Genomic DNA, 17,585 nt, shown 5'->3' with positions numbered 1-17,585 from the left:
GTTTTCAAGTTTTTGCTGAAGCTGATTCTTTCAAACTTTAGCTCGATTGGAAGGCTGTTCCAGTTTTGGGCTACTTTTACATGGAAAGATCTGCTCTGGCCATTTGAGCGCTTGAATGCCTGGCATTTGATCACAGTCTGTGTTTCAGATCTTAGAGAACTTGGAGGTACATATTGACTGGTCCTCTATTTAAGATAAGCAGGGGCCTGTCCAAACAGACATCTATGTGCTAGCGCCAGAATCTTGAAAGAGACCCTCTCCTTGACAGGTAGCCAATGGAGGTCCATTCTATCCTTAGTGATGTGATCTCTCCTTTTTTTATTTTGATTATTCTTACCGTGTTATTTTGAATAGTCTGACACTTGGTCAGGCCCTTTTGGCTTGCACCGGCCATCAGGGCATTTCCATAATCCAATCGCGATAAGATTGTAGCTCTCGCTATGGTAGCACTGTTTTCCTCGTTTAAATAAGGTCTAATGTTCTTAAGAAGTCTGAGATAATGCTAGGCAATTTCTGTGCAAATATGGCACTTGGGATTCTGCCCCCAGGAAGGCTTCTAAATATAAGCCAAGTGTTTTTACTTTTTCACTGACTGGGATAACTACGTCCTTGATGGTAAAGGACTTGAACTCTGGGCCGAGTTGGGTAGATGCCACAGAGATGAGATTACTAGACAAAAAGTGTGGACGCTTTTTGAGTTTGCTTATTGTTATTACCATCACAAAATTGTACCTAATATCCTGTGTGGTGCCGAGTTTCTCCCTTTGCCATTTGATTGGACAAAATCGAAGACAATACTCTGGTGAAGAACTCTCTCAATTGCACAGAGTGTCGTCATGAATTAGGTTTAATTTCTCTGCATGCCGTGTTAAATGGAGACTCTTACAGTTTGTTTTAGAAAGCTTCTACTTCAACCGGATGACAGCTTGGCAGAAGTGAAACATTCTTTCTGCAAGGTAGTAACAAACTGGAAGGCTCAGTGTAATTCTATTCTTTTGAGCGTCACTTTATCAGAAGTAGAACTTGTAAGAAATCCTACAAAGGTGAAATCGTAGCTCTTTGATCTTGATATGATCGAGAATAGAGATTCTTTAATGGAGTATCACTTTAACCATTTTAAATCAGAAATTAAGCCATTCAAAATTATCTCTGGCTACTTGAAGAAACATTTAGGAATGATATGCTGCGACTGAAATTGAATTTATATCCTACTACAGAGGTTATGGGAGCTAGAGATAAAGTTTTAAGAGATCTCAGACTGCAGATATTGTACCGTAACCATTGAAACTATTGCACAAGATTTTAAAGTGATGATTTTTTGCATTATCTTTCAATTTTGTACTATGTAATAGTGTTGTGTCAATAACGCGTAAAGGTTTGAGTAATTATATACACAAATAGATTTTAAATCCCAGCAGAGTCGATAAAGTGAGTAGCAATTTCGATTGGGTAATAATGGTATTTAAAAATAGTGTATGTACAAGCACCATATAACTGACAGATGATTATTAATCAATGCAACCTTCCTACCTCAAAGGTCATGTAGGAATGCTACCTGTCATAAAAAGGTGGCCCTCACATGAATGCTTCAGCTGCCGTGTATCAGGCTAAGCGATTCCTGTAGGTCAGGGAACAGATGAACATTTCCAGCTTGGGTGGACACTTCCCATCTACACAAATAGTGAGTAGCCAAACCCAATGGGAGCAAGGTCTATGAACAAACTGGGGTCAGGGATGCACTCTACACACAGTTAAAAAGCCAAATAAAAACAAATTTCTTTTTCACAACAGGCACTGCCATGACTTGTAAAAGGACAGTTTCGGTTCTAATGGATTCCCAAACAAATAATCATAGAAGCATTCCAGCGCTTGATTTGATTTGAAAGATCTGTACCACGCAGCATGACGGACTTAACCGTATATGGCCAGTGATAGAGTATTCAGATGTTTGCTGCAGTCCCGAGAACCTGAATCCTCCTTCCACACTGCCATCAGATGTGGTTATAGGTAATTGTAAACCCAATGGAGCTCTACTGAGAACCGGGGTGCATCTACTTAAGTAGCCCTGACTGAGTTAATCCAGCACTGTAAACCCTTAGAAAGCATCCTGGTACTGGACAATGCCTCAGTAGTAGTCCCGATATTAGAACTATGATAGCCCTCGAAAGCCCCACAAAAAACCCTAACAATATTCGGTCCAGCAGGTGGCTTAAGTCATCAAGTTACCTTTTTACAGTGTGACCACAGGAATAGGGAGGTACATAAGGGTCAGTAGATCACACTGTACACTTGATTACATTTTACTGTTTTAAGTCCAGACTATAAAATGCTACCATTTGGCGCTTTGATAGATCCAACAATTGGATCTCAAAGAGACACCATAAGGAAATGTGGGTTGTAGTTTTTGGAAAACCCAAAATGATTAAAACCAAAAAATAAAACACTGGAGTAACATTTATGTAAAAACATACAATTTTATTGAGCGCAAAATGTCACAACACAAATCAAAGAAAAGATTCAGGAGAAACACATTCAAGCTTCCCTAATTCTTGTCCCCTAAACCCTTTTACTACTCAGCCTGTGATATAATCCTCTTTCCCAGCTTAATGTGCATGAGCAGTGACTCAGCCTCTTTTCACACTACCCACTCTAGTGAAAATCACTGCATGTGTTCACCAGCGTTTTCCGTTAAGGCCTCCAGTTTGGAAGTGGGTCACTACTGGGAGCTGTTACTCCAGCTGTCATACCATTTTGAAGATCATGTACAAAGTGGGAGGACATATTCAAGTGCACAAGCTTTGAAAAGTGAAATATGCCAACCCTATTTATTAACAATGAGTATTGTATATTGTTCTGGGCAACCATGCCACTTCCCAACTAATGCCAGACTAAGGCTGCATGACATCAAGACTCACAACCTATGCCAAAGGAAAAGTCATTAACCCACAATGGATAGCTGTACAAGATTACACTAGCTGGTCTATATAGTACTCTCAGCAATTGAGCACCTTCGGTCAACTGAGTTTTCGGATCAGCTATATTCCCTGAGCGCCATCTATGGTGCCTTTTGCCCAGCCCGCCATCTTTTTACGGTCTCAAAAATGTCTGTCAAGAAGATTTCCATTCCTGCTTCTGATAGCTGTACACCATCTGAGTCAAAACATTTTGTGCAATACCGGTTTATTTTCACATGGCGAACGAGGAAGAAGTTGAATAGCTTACAAAGTATGAGCATATCGTAATTCAACATTCTGCGTAATTTACTAATTTTTTTCTCCTTTACCTTCAACCCCCAATTGGGTCTGGAAATAATTTCAGACCAGGCTAGTCTGGCCTGTGGATACTGCTTAGCTAGCCACCCAAGTTCCTTGAGCAGGCTCTCTCTAAGGTTTGTTTTCTCTGTTGTCGGCATCTCATCCGCCCCTAAATGTACCATTATCATGTCGGGACTGCTTTGCTGCACGATTTCTTGTGCTGAACATAAACGCTGCCTCAGATCTTTCAAGAGCATGCCTTCAAAACATAACCATACAACGTCAACATTTAAATCTCGCATTTCTTTCTGCCACTGTGTAAGTTCAGTCGTTCTGCTGCCTCTTGCAATGAAGGAGTTCCCCACAATCCAGACCAGTTTTTTCATAGCATACTGTTCTGTGGAGAAATGAATGAGTCATCAGTGTTATTTAATGTGTCTCTTTCTTCAGTATGTTGTGCAGTCTTACTAACATTTCATGTGTATTATCATATGTTTACAAAGTTAAACATCCATCACTTGCAAAAAAAATCAGAATAGGTTACAAAAAAAAGCTTGTATTGCTGATAGTCAAGAAAAGCAAGTGTCTATGTAGGATGAAATGTACATAAATCCGGCAATTCAGTTGAGAATGCGCACCACACATCGTTGTGTAATAGCCATGCTCTAATCTGGCACACACAAAATGTTAGTGATCAGCTCAGAATGGTTTCCTCCAGGTTTGTTCTTTGATGGCACCTTCCTATAAAGCCCCTGCCCTTTTGGCATGTTCTTGAATGATGCTCCTCAGAGAGCCTCATCACTACACTAACCCCCCCCTCCTTAGTTAAGGGTAGATAATGCATTAGCCCATTATGAAGTCTCTGGGCCCCTTGATTCTTATTGCAGAGTGGTTCCATCTCTAGAGCTAGTTTCCGTAGCTCTTGCTGATTCTTCTCTTATTCTCTGTGGTTCTGTCAAATCTGGTGTTGAGGACAGTCCATCTTTTCTGATGCCTATTTTATTAGCCGCTATGGACACTCCTATCATGGCACAACTTCCTCATGTACCAGACACTTGCTCAGTTCCATTTCTTTCTATTCATTCCATGTATCTTATGTACTCATACTTGCACTAGTTGAAAGATATAGCATTTGGAAAAGAAACATCTGCGTTTTTGGTGGTGATTACAGCTTCATCCAGTCTCCTGCTCTAATTTTGTTATTGGTCTTGCATTATCTTGACTTTGGATTTTAAATCTCTCATGCCTGTGACTAGTATATTCGTCTTGAGAGGAGAAATTAAAGGCTAGTGCACACCCTAGAACCCACTCTCTGGTTGAAATCGATATATTGATTCAAATGTAACTTTCACTGTAGACTTGGTATGGTAAGAATAAGTACGCTTTATTTATTTTTACAATAAACAAGTGATTTGTATTTAATTTGTGGTGGAGGAGCCAAGCACTCCCACTCCAAATGCCCCACCTACAATACCTGGAAAATATGAACCAAAGTATGTGACGTATACTGAACAGTTAAATCAGCAAAGACAAGAGCGTGGACTCTGTGCAGTACCCATAAGACTACTTATACCTAAGAGAATATGGGAGGTAAAGTGCCCATTAAGGAAACCATACCAGCATACAATACAATATGATGGCCATTTGAACAAGATTCCTGAAGATGCAGAGAAACTAAAAGGGAAAGATGTATGGTGACGTCATACAAAATCGAACTGACACCCATTGAAGAGATATACAGACCAGACGATGCAGACAATTCATAAACCATCAAGAAAGTATAAAGGATAAGTAACATTTTGGGATCAATGTGTAGAAACCTATGCCACAGACCTGATGAAGATACTTAGTTTAAACGTGTACAGATACAATGAAACGCAAGCAGCAAAGCAATCATGAAGCTAGCCACATGATTTTGAATAGTTAGACCGCAGCAATCGCCAACATATACATATATAGATACATTAAGTAAAGGATGGATGTTTCCACTATGCATATAAGCAGTACTGAACAAAGCAAGAAGGCCTCATTTTATGTCGCAGTTAAGAAAAGCAATTGAATCAAACAGTATAAAAGCTCAGCTAAGTTGTTGACTGAGCCAAGAAAGCCAAGGTCTTATCAAACTGGAATTGGCTGACATTGGATACAATTAACGCAAAAGAACAGAGGCTCCTGTTCAGAGAGGACAAGCAAAAACAAAAGACGTCAGAGGACTATTGGGGAATAAAATCAAATACACGAAAAGCTCGATTTCATGGTGTCCAGCCATGTGGTAGAGGGAAGTTGGAAGGGGAAAATGGTCATAACTACGCACGAAGGCCAGCTGGTGCCCACACTCTCTAAAAATTGTCAGAACACAGTACAGACTCAGGCCAAACTTCAAACACTAATCGACACTGAACCATTGAGGTGATGATGGATGATATGCTAATTGGTGGGAAGCTGGTGCTAAGACGAGCTCACCCGCCCCTGGTTGTTCAGTCTGCATGGTGCTAAGAAGTAGATGGAAAAGTATTGATGGCGGTTAGGCGCTAACCAATTGTAGAGGACTAAGTAGTTGGGGGTTCCTATAGCTTGTGTAGCCAATGGGACGTCGTATATTTAGTGATGTTCATAGTGGCCATTTTAAGGGAAGGGCTTAGTTGCCCCACCTGATGTTAATTATCCTACCACCTTCTTTCGTTACTCCATACAGATATAGAGCTTATACATAGAACGTCACTGAGACCCAATCACACCCTCCGTTAGGTTTTTGTAGTTTGCCACGTAGGATGACGTTGGTAATGACACAGGTCAAAACGTCAATGATGACCAATTGTGGATATAAAAGCCCAGTTTTTTAAGGAAATAAGTAGAGTCAGAAGATCGAGTGATTGCTGATGTTCGTTGTACTCCCCGTTTTAGATACTTGACATTAAAACAGACTAACTTTGCCAAACTATTTGTGTCGTCTTGATTATTGATGTATGGATACAATTTTCATCCCCATCCATCTCCAGGGTATCGCTAGTTATCTTAAAGGGCTGTCTGAAAGAACACCCAGCACACTTGGTAGCAGAGGATGGTTTGATAAGATAACTATCAGCCGTCGACATAAGCCACTTTAGAGTCTAGGCAATATCGCACGACCTTTGCCATTCGGCTGACAGGACGTGAAACTCCCAGTGGATAGTGTAAACAACTCCTTGCAAGAGACGGCTTGACGGGACCCCTATTTTCAGATAGAAACCCCTCCCACATCTACGAGAAGCGGATCGAAAAGTGGCGTGACGAGGCGTTAACGAAGGCGGTGATCCTGAGGGACTGAAGAAGAAAAACATGCGAACGGTGAGGAGATAGACCAAAGAGTGTGGCAAAGGAATACACCTATAGTAAATAACGGAGAGTAACAAAGGGAGGTGGGATAAAATATAACGAAAAAGTAAGAGTGTAAAATATATGTATATGGGAAAGAAAATATTGACTTGAGAGTGGCCGAGCAATATATAAAGAAGAATAGTCGTGAGTGAGGCCACGATAAGAGAATACAGCCAGTTCCGAGACTTTAAAGAAACCTTTATCTCGAGTCCCATAAGTGGATGACGTAGGAGACGGGATCGGTTAAAGAAGATCCAGAAAGAGACAGGTTTAAGTTACAATTGGAGCAATCTTAATGGGCAAGACAAGTCTAAAATAGTAGATTGTGCAGAATATATGTGACCGGTCAAGTTTGTCTGTTTGTTTTATGTGATTGAAAGGTGTGATGACGTCAGAGTTGAAAGAACATTTTTTATGTAATAGAGAAGCTTGAAGTTGCGACACTGAAATTGTTTTTAAATTTGTATGTTGATGGTTGTTTTTTAGCACGATTAAAGTAAAAAATTGTGTTTTGACAGGATTGGAGCTTGCAACGATTGGTGCTCGCTGACATTATATGTTGATTGAGACGTATTTAACAAATCTGTGATAAAAAAAATAATTAAGTGTTAGCAAAGAGAAAAGTGAAAGGTTAAAAAATGGAAGAGCTTACTCGATTAGTGCCTCTTTGCAAGCAGCTGCCGAAACACGTGCCCAAACTTAGACAGTACACTGCAGAATGGGTTAAAGGAACCGCGGATAAAATGTTTATGCCATGGCCCCAAGACGGATCAATATGACGACATATTTGCATGCAGCATACACAGGAAAGAATCTAGAAAAGCGCCTAGCGAGTCTAGAACTTTGGAAAATGTACCAACAAGAAAAGGAGGAGGAGCCTCTTTTAGATTGGATACTTAATGTATACATTAATTATAGATTAAGGGCAGATGCACCCTTAGCAGATACATTTCCGACTATCTAAGTCTTCCTCAGGGCATATATAGGTCACCTTGTTCATACAAGTAAAACAGAAATTTCTCCGCAGTAGTCATACCAAAAAACTGTTGAAACATCAAGTCATTCAGATTTGGTCAACATAATGAAAATAATCAAATATGCAAATATACCAATCGTGTTGCAATAAATGTAAAGCCACAAGACATACAACACATTTAACAACATATATAGAAAAAGAAAGAGAAATATGTACAGTATGTTAGCCAAGCAATTCGTAGGTGCTAACATATTTCATTAATGCAGCTAAAAACTCTTCCATCATTTACATGTGATCATAGCCATAGTTACCAAGGCTAGTGTGACCCTCTGTCATACAAAAGTTGAAAGCACTATTAATGTGATGTCTCTATGTTGTATGCCAATTCAATTGAATGTTGCTTATTCTCTAATCTTAACATGTGCCAAAAACCTTAGCGTGCTTCTTCTGATCTAATAAAGTCAGTGCTCAAGACGTTCGTCAATACTGTAATCGACGTTGCCGTGGATGTTCGCCGCGTTCTAGCAGTGTGTGCGTAGGCTCCAGTCACTTGCGTGCCAGGCTTCTTGTTTCATAGAAACTCACCGGCCTCATTAGTAGCTGTCCTTGCACAGCATACAAACACAGCTTCTGCTGCTAGGGGTCCAACTCCTGCCCCTTAGACAACCCTGTGACGGCTTCTCAACAAAGGGGAATAAGCATATTGATTGAAAGGGAAAGGAACAGCCTTTCCACCTGGCTTCCTTATCTGCTGCCAGTCTGCTCCACTGAGCGCCTGCTCCCATGCCATGCTTTCTCAGACCACCTCTCCTTGCAGTCCCCAGCATCTCAGCGTGTAGTGTACCACAGACCTTCCCACAGCAGTTTCCTCCAGCAGTCTCCTCTCTTCTAACAAGGTTCCCTGATCACACAGGTCTCTACGCTGCTGCTCCTTGTGTTGCTTTTTCCTCCTCCTTTTATACACCTGCAACACTAACAAGTTGCAGGTGTGCTCTCTCAATCCGCGTTGCCTGACCATGATTAGCACAACATACCTGACCTTCACACTACCTTGCAGGCATCTTCTTCTTCCCAGTACCAACGTGGTGAAAATGTCTTGTGTTCATTACTCTCAATTGCCTCTTCCTCATCTCAGTACTTTCAAGTGTCCCATATGGGGAATTTAGGGAAGCCGCCTTAAAAAAACTCATAAAGGTCGGGGGAGGGTTAGGTTGATCGTCACCAGTAAAAGGGCGATACCATGTCTCACCGAAGGGCATCTCACTCCCAATCCTCAAAGACCCTCCACCCAGGTGATTCTCTGTCACTTCGCTGCACCCAGGGTCAGGATCCAAAAGCAATGACTTTTCCTTGCCACCTGCGCAGAGTATTCAAGGGGATTAGGAGTGAGAAAACCTTCCGGTTTCTCACACAGCCTACAACAAACACTGATACCGGATGGCCAAGGTGCTTCCAAATTGACAATGACCTACCAGGCCACTCAAAGCAGTTAGATAGTCATGTACAGATTCACTCTAGCTTTTATTTTTGCTGTAAAATTGTAGCATGTATATTCATTCATTCGCTCCTGCTTCAAATATTTATGCCAATCTTCTCAAGGCCTCTTCAAAGAGGCGTGTGACTTCCTACACATTACTTTTGGCCTTATGTGATGTTTTCTCTGTCCTCCTATTCCTAGAGCATGCACTAACAGCTGCTTTCCGCTTCACTCCCATTTTTGTATTCCAATATACACTTTCCTGTAGCCACTAATGCCATACTATTGTTGGTGTACCCGTGGTAAGCGGCAATGCCTGTGTTGCTGTCACATGCTAGTTCACTGTGGGTTCTTTGTCTGCATTTCTTCTCCTGTTTTTTCACTGTTAAGTCTTGTTCCTTCATTTCAGTTTTTGGCATACGTTTATGATTTCTTCAGAACCCACCCCACATCACATCACATCACTAATGTGGTGGGGAGATCATATGACCCATTTTAATAAACTAAAGCGCACTTCAGCTGATCAGAACTGTATATTTATTTAGATATAGAAGCACCAATGCATGTAGGAGAAACGGGTAAATCTGATCAGTATAGGTTCCCCAGCACTTCTGCCCTTTTCGCTCCTCCCTTTCTGTGACATAACTAAGCACACGTAGGCAAGTCACTTCACTACATAACGCTTAAGACTGGGTGCTGTAATAACCTGAACAGAGTAAACTAAAATACATCAGGTTCCTGTAAATGCTGTGCAGTGTGAGGTCCTCCATCAGCAAAGGAGGCTTCCAGATAATGCTCAGAGATGAGCAAGATCATTTGTGTGTTTGACCTAGAGCTAAGCGGTCTTTGCTATGTCAATGAGGCATACCCTTTAGCTTGCAATGTGGGAAATTAGTATCAGCAATGTGAACTCAGACAATTTTCAAAAAATTGACCGGCAACCAATCCACTCTTTTCCCAGATACAATGTCCCAACAAATTAAATCTAACTAATTATTTTCTATCATGCCGGGCGATCGTGGAATACCACAACGTGACCAGCTTTGCTAAAGGTTATGTGCACATCATTGGGATTCGAGAGTACATTCGCTGAGGAGGGGTTACGTAGCTGGTCTATAGAAAAAGTGAAAAAGAAAAGAATGGGGGGCATGGTCCAAATGGCATCTCCACTAATGCCTTTTTGAATTGACTGTTTTTATTTATGTTTTGCTTTTCATTGCCAATTGAAAAGTACAGTAGTACAAAAATATAGGAAGTGGTATTGAAGATTATGTACTCTTTGGAACAGGAATTAGACTCACAGAATGGTAGCCGATGAGTAACTGTGTACTGGCGTGTATCAAAGTCTGCACTGCAGGACTGAGAGACCGTGTAGATTTCTGGTTCAGAGAGGGGTACTGGATTCCTGGCTGTGTCTATTGCCACAATATACATGTCCAATGAGAGGCAAATTACCTTCCTGAAGGAATTTTGGCTGAAAACCGATAGTCTTGGTGGATGGAGACATCCTTCTTACTGGAAACATTACAATCTTTGAGAAGGAAGTAGACAGATCTTGAGTGCACTATGATAATTAGGCCAGGTGTGCAGAGAAACAGCTCAGGTGCTGACATCTTTGATGGATGATTGGTGTGAAACTCACATCTTTATTTAGCATTTACCATTTACTGCAAAGAGTTTGTTTGCAGTAAATGTTAGATACATGTCAAACATCTCAGAATTGAATTATACTCACCATCAAGGTCGAGTGCCATGCAAATGGTATTCAACCTCCATAAAAACTCCTCAACTATGCTAGTGCTTGAGTAGATTTGGCAAAACCTGAAAAACACTCTATTGTATCATACCAAACATATAATGGTTGAGGGCAGAAATACTAGGGTAACTGGAGGTTACCAGTGATTTGGGAACAATTTCTGGTCGCACATCAGTTTCTAGGACGTTAGACTTGTCCCATCAAAAGATCGGCATAGGAATGATAAAGCAGATCATATTTAACAAAAATCTGCAAACAAGGCCAAATACATACCTTGCAAAGAACTGGAGACAGGAGAACCATGTCTATCTGGCCTCCTTCTGATTTTTGCTAAATATGATTTACTTTATCATTCATATGCCGATTAAGTACAAATGGTGCCAGTGAGTAAAAACGTACTGAGTTGATCATCAAATGAGATTGAACACTGGATGATCCATGTTGGTAGTCAATTAAATATGAATAAACCCAAGGTTATTCTTTTCGGCCTAAGGCATCTTGCTTATTATGCTTTTTCCCAGCTGAGCTATTTGGTCTTCTTATCTCCGATGTTAAAAGTAAAATACTGCGCTTTTTTGGCAATCTGAATGACCTTTCTGCCCAAATCAGAGTTGTGGTAAAGCTTATTTTTACAAACATTTCCCTCTTGACTGTGTTCTCTCTTTTCTTGCTAAGGAGAAACATTCTGTTACAGTGGGGTCACAAACTCCAACCTGGATTATGCAAATGACTTATATGCAGACATTCCAAACTATGGGATTCAACATTAAGGGAGATCAAAATGCTGCTGTCACGCATCTTTGTAGCCTCACCCATCATGACCCGGTCACTATGCACAAGCAGTCTTCTTCATTGGCTTTCTATGAACTGCAGTAAGTCCTTCAAGGTGCTACGCATATTTTTTAAATGTCTACATGGATTAAAAGCCAAAATAAATCTTTACAAACCATACTGCAGTCAGAACAACTCCTTTTATTGGAAAATCTGCCCAGTGAATTTAAAACTAGGGAAAATCATAGATTCTTGGTCCTTGCTTCCTGAATCTGTAAGTCTCCCTTTGCATATTCTCAAGTTAGGAGTTTATCTTCTGGAGAGCTTTAAAAACTCTTTGTGCACTTGGGTCGGTTTGGTTCTTGCATGTTACAAATGTTTAAATCAAAAACCTAACATAGACCTTAACCCATCCTTAAGTCTGCTGAATTATTCGAAACTGTGCAGGTCTTTTATTTTTCAGGTTTTCTTACCTGTTGCTGGAGGACACTTTGCCACAAAGATCCTGCTGGATTTTTAGGGACGGGTTTGGCCATACTGCCTGAGCCCTGTGTCTTAAGCTACATGTTTGGAAGCTGGACATTCTTCATTGGGTCTTATCGACCTGGTACTCAACACAGGATATGCCAGGATTTCCTGTGCTGGCATTGGTTAGGGCCATTTTACCTCAGTCTTTCTGATTTATCGCTGTGGTCACGCATATTGTTTGTTTGTTTATTTATTGTGCGCGCCAGACCCTGAGGTAGAAGGGCGCATGAGAACAAGTAGGTTTACAGCTTGGTTACAGAAGTTACAAGTATACAGAACATGGAAAAACAAATTTCTTAGCACCACAGGGTGAGGCAAGAACAAGTACAGAAGATGCACAGCCAAACAGTCTTCATATAGCTAGCGTTAACATAATATCAAGTCAGTATACATCAGAAGCAGAGGTAGGTACGTGGGGAGAGTGCAGGTTACATAGCATTCTCAGGGAGCCATTTTATTGTGGCCTTTCTGAATTTGTTGAAAGTTTGGTCAGATCTAAGTGCATGAGGTAGGGAGTTCCACAATTGAGCTGCCTTGACAGGGAAGCTGGATCCTCCAATGGTGGTTAGTTTAAATCTGGGCACTAAGAGGCAGTTAGGGCTGACTGTTCTAGTGAGTCTAGTAGTTTTTTTTTTAATTAAATCGTTCTGTTAGGTAGCGGGGGGCTTTATTATTTAAGCATTTGTGGATGAGGGATGCAGCTTTAAGATTGATTTTTTCTTGGGTAGATAGCCATTTGTATTTGTGTCTTATTTCAGAGATATGTGCTCTTTTGGGAATACTTAGGGCCGCTCTATTAGTGTAGGGAGCTGCTCTCATCCAGAAAGGTGGCGGGATATCACTCCCCCACCTCTACTGCTCATCTGTGTCATCCTGGGTTGCCTCGACCATTATTGCTGTTGTGGGACCATTTCCGGCTGGCTGGCTGGCTGGCCTGTCCTCTGAGCCAAAGTGATGTGATTGGTGGGGTTTCTCAGTCCATTGTTTTAATTCTTGTTTGGTGGGCCACCCTTGTGGGAAAGCCAATTGTTGGTCCCAGATACATGTCCCTTTGTGACCGGATCCTGTAACCAGACCTGAAACAGAATACTCAATGGGCCTCATTACGAGTTTGGAGGTAGCCATGCCCTTGTTAAGGGCATGGCTACCTCCAAACTCGGGTCCGGGTTCCCTGAATGGGGAAGTCTTAGTTACTTACATGTAACTGTATTTCTCCAGCATTGGTATCTTTCATAGATTCACATGCTTGAATATTCCCCGTCGTCAGACTGGGAATCCTCGGTGATAGATTAAATAATAATACATTTTTTTAAAAAATATATATATATATAAATATACACTGCCACCTAGCAGTGCATGTACATAGCCCATTATAGCCTATGAGCCACTCTATTATGTAGTCCCTCCACCTCACTTTGGTCCTTTATGGCCCCAGCCAATGAGGTGGCAGGGCTCAAGCTCCGCCCCCGGCAGCCATCTTCAGATTTTGAACCGTAGAGATTACAGTATGATGGATGCCGAGCATAGGAGCAGCCTCTCAGGGGAGGCGGGCGGGCGCATGTGAATCTATGAAAGATACCAATGCTGGAGAAATACAGTTACAGGTAAGTAACTAAGACTTCTCCAGCATTGGATCTTTCATAGATTCAGATGCTTGAATAGAATACCAAGCAGTTAAAACATGCCACCATTATAAACAGATATGCATAATTACAGAAAAACATATTTCTGATCAAACCTTTACCATGCAGCAACACAACGGTTACATACTTCGGGAAAGGTGGGAAAGGAGGCTGGTCCTACCTTATACAAAGAGATGGCGGAGCACTGCCTGTCCAACTGCAGTTTCTTTGTTGGTATCTTCAGTCAGGCAGTAGTGTTTCGCGAAAGTATGCAGAGTGCTCCAGGTGGCAGCTCTGCATATGTCTTTCAAGGCCACCCCTGCGTGGAATGCTGTTGACGCCGCCCTTCCTCTGGTGGAGTGCGCAGACGGCGGTCTAGTTAAAGGGTCGCCTTTCAACTGATGACAGTGGGTGATGCAGGACGATACCCAGCGTGCCAGGCTTTGTTTGGATATATGTTGGCCCTTGGTACGGCCAGAGAAGGAAATGAATAGCCGGTTTGAGGAGCGGAACTCCTTGGTTCTTTGCAAGTAAAACTTCAACACCTTAGAAACGTCTAGAGAGTGTAATGCCCTTTCCGCTTCCGAAGCGTGATTCTGGAAGAAGGTTGGTAAAACAATGCGCTCAGTGAAGGACATCTCCGAAAGTACCTTGGGGAGGAACTTCGGGTGAGGCCTTAAGATGACGCGGTCCTTCTGGAACAAGGTAAAGGGAGGTTCCGAAGACAAAGCTTGCAACTCACTGATCCTTCTGGCCGATGTGATGGCTACCAGGAAGGATGTCTTCCAGGACAAGAATTTCATATCGCATCTATGTATGGGCTCGAAGGGAGGTTGCATGAGGGCTGTTAAGACGGTGTTGAGGCTCCAGTCCGGAACTGGTGTAGGTGTAGGCGGATAAGTACGCATCAGTCCTTTCAGGAAGATCTTGATCGCTGGTAAGGAGAGTAAGGCTTGCGTCTCCGCGGTTACTGTGTAGGCCGCTATGGCTGACAGATGGACCTTGATAGAAGACAGTGAGAGCCCTGATTTAGCCAGGTGCAACAAGTAAGGCAGAATTTGATCAACCGATCCCGTGAGGGGATCGATCGCAGAGGTCTCGCACCATTTGGAAAACCTGGTCCATTTTCTGGTGTAGGTGAGTTGCGTGGAAGGGGCTCTAGCGGCCCTGATGATATCCCAGCATTCTGATGGTAACTTTAGGTGCATCAGTTTACGCTGCTCAGGAACCATGCTTTGAGGGACATGCTCCTCGGGTCGTGGTGGAGGACCTTGCGGTTCTGTTGTGTCAGTAGATATTGATGTGATTTGAGACGAATCAGGGTTTTGCAGGATAGATGTCTCAGCGTCGGGTACCAGACTTGCCGTGCCCAATCGGGTGCAATAAGAATCAAGGAACAATCCTGTTCTTTCACCCTGCGAAGTACCCTCGACATGAGGGGAATGGGTGGGAAGGCGTAGAGGAACTTCCCCGACCAATCCACTGAGAACGCGTCTCCCAGCGATTGGTGCTCGGGGTATCTTGACGCAAATATCTTGCATTTTTTGTTGTTCCTGGTGGCAAAAAGGTCGATCTGCGGATGGCCCCATAAGGCAAATATCCGTCGGGTTTCTCTGTCGTCCAACTCCCACTCGTGTGACGCTGTGTATTCTCTGCTTAATCTGTCCGCTAGGACATTGTCCACTCCTGGAAGGTGCTCTGCCCTGATCTGTATCCCGTAGCGCAAGGCCCATGCCCATAGCTGTTGGGCTTCTTGCGACAGAATCTGAGACCTCGTGCCTCCCTGCTTGTTTGTATAGTGCATGGAGGTCGTGTTGTCTGTCTGGATTGTAAGAACTTGACCAGCTATAACCGGTAGGAAGGCTTTCAGCGCCAACCTTACGGCCCTGAGCTCCAACACGTTGATGTGGAGCTGGGACTCTTGTGCCGACCAAGATCCCTTGGTTTGGAGGTCCGCAAGATGAGCGCCCCAGCCTGATAAGGAAGCGTCCGTCCGCAGCAGGAGGGTCGATGTCGGTGCTTGAAACGGCATTCCCTGTAGAAGATTCCTCGGAGCGTTCCACCATCGAAGGGCCTTGTGCAACGTCGATGGAATCTGGACAATGTCCTCCCAGCATCCGAAAGCTTGTTTCCATTGGTGGTCCAGAGCTTCCTGAACCGGCCTCATGCGAAGCCTGCAGTTCGGTATGAGGAATATGCATGATGACATCATGCCCAAAAGGGATTTGTAAGAGCGTACAGATGTTGTCTCTTTCTGTAGGAAGTTCGAAGTTAAGCGTAGAATCGCTGCTATTCTCTCTGTGGATGGTCTCACTCTGGGAATGCTGGAGTCGAGCTCGGCTCCCAGGAAGAGAGCTACCTTGCTGGGAACGAGGCAGGACTTCGTCTGGTTGATGGAGAAACCTAACTCTTTTAGGAGGTTGACCGTCCTCGACACTGCCGAACGAGCCTTTGCAGCTAAACTTGCCTTTATCAGCCAATCGTCCAGGTATGGAAAAACGTCCGTTCCTGCTCTCCTGAGACTTGCCGCTACCGGTGCCAGGCATTTCGTGAAAACTCTTGGCGCCGATTTTAGACCGAACAGAAGCACTTGAAACTGAAAGTGGAGCCCTCCCACTGTGAACCTGAGGAACTGCCTGTGTGCTGGATGGATCGGAATGTGGAAGTATGTATCCTCCAAGTCTAAAGTGGCCAAGAAGTCGTGCTTGTTTAACCAAGGTAGCACCCCTTGTAGAGCTACCATCTTGAAAGTTATGCGCTTGATGAACTTGTTGAGAGCCCTCAGGTCCAAGATGGGCCTCCATTGACCGTTTTTCTTTCTGACGAGGAAGAATCGGAAGTAGAAACCTTTTCCCCTCTGAGAATAGGGTACTGGTTCTACTGCTGCCTTCTGGAGCACTTTTTTCACTTCGGACATGACCTGTTTTAGCATATGCACTCTGCGGGGAGTTGGAGGCAGGGAAGGAGGTTGGTCCAGAAATTCCAAGGTGTGACCCTTTCGGATCACCTGTAACACCCATTTGTCCGATGTAATTGACCGCCAGCGCTGGAAAAACTGGCTCACCCTTCCCCCCACCGGGGCGTGGCGAAGGGGGGGGGAGATTGGTCGTCAGTTCTGCTTGCCTTGCGACTTCCCTTGGGCGGAGCCACGTCTGCCTCTATGGGCGTATCTGTTGGATGACTGATATTTATTGTCTTGGTACGTGCCGCCTTGTGCTTTTTGACCATAGGAGGAACGTCTGTATCCCCTGAACTTGGAAGATGAACCTCTAAAGGGACGAAAAGACTGATGGTCCTTACTTTTGTCCTTTAAAGAGCTGATGGCTCTGGCTGTGTCAGTGTCTGTCTTGATTGCCTTCAAATGGTCGTCTATCTTTTTCCCAAAGATATCTTGGCCGTCAAATGGTATGTCTAGTATCTGCGCCTGAATTTCAGGTCTAAAGTTAGTAGCCTTCATCCAGGCCTGCCTTCTGAGCACTGTGCCGTGCGCCATCTGCCTGAAGCCTGATTCGGCCACATCAACTGCTGCGTCGATCATGTGATCCGATGTTGCTTCACCATCCGCGATTATGGATTTTGCCTCCTCCTGGAGCTCCGGTGGTAATTGTTTCGCCAAGTTAGACATGCAGAGCCAAAGCTCGCGATCGAATCTTGCGGTCATGGCCAGTGCATTACCCGCTCTGATTGTAAGTGATGCAGAAGATGATACTTTCCTGCCCATGGCTTCCAATTTACATCCGTCCTTATCCGGTGGTGCCGACAACGGTGAGGAGGGGTTGGCGAGTTTCTTTCTGGCCGCCACTGTAATAACTGAGTCCGGTTTTGTATGACCCCTTAAACAAAG

General features: G+C 43.4%; 1 protein-coding gene across 2 annotated transcripts in view; it reads right to left on the bottom strand.

The window, feature by feature from the left end:
• Positions 1-2,454: 2,454 nt before the first annotated feature.
• Positions 2,455-17,585, bottom strand: part of LOC138516848 (zinc finger protein 638-like) — a 1,099,812-nt gene continuing 1,084,681 nt past the window's right edge. For both annotated transcript variants that reach the window (XM_069632280.1, XM_069632281.1), the window contains exon 12: positions 2,455-3,651. In XM_069632280.1, coding sequence (XP_069488381.1) covers positions 3,056-3,651 — 596 coding nt within the window. In that variant the 3' untranslated portion in view covers positions 2,455-3,055. The remainder of the gene's footprint in view (positions 3,652-17,585) is intronic.

This window comes from Ambystoma mexicanum, chromosome 6q (genome assembly GCF_040938575.1).
Source record: "Ambystoma mexicanum isolate Mex_15411 chromosome 6q, UKY_AmexF1_1, whole genome shotgun sequence".
Taxonomy (NCBI): Eukaryota; Metazoa; Chordata; class Amphibia; order Caudata; family Ambystomatidae; genus Ambystoma; species Ambystoma mexicanum.
The sequence above is the reverse complement of the archived record's forward strand: the minus strand, read 5'-3'. Positions and strand labels throughout refer to the sequence as shown.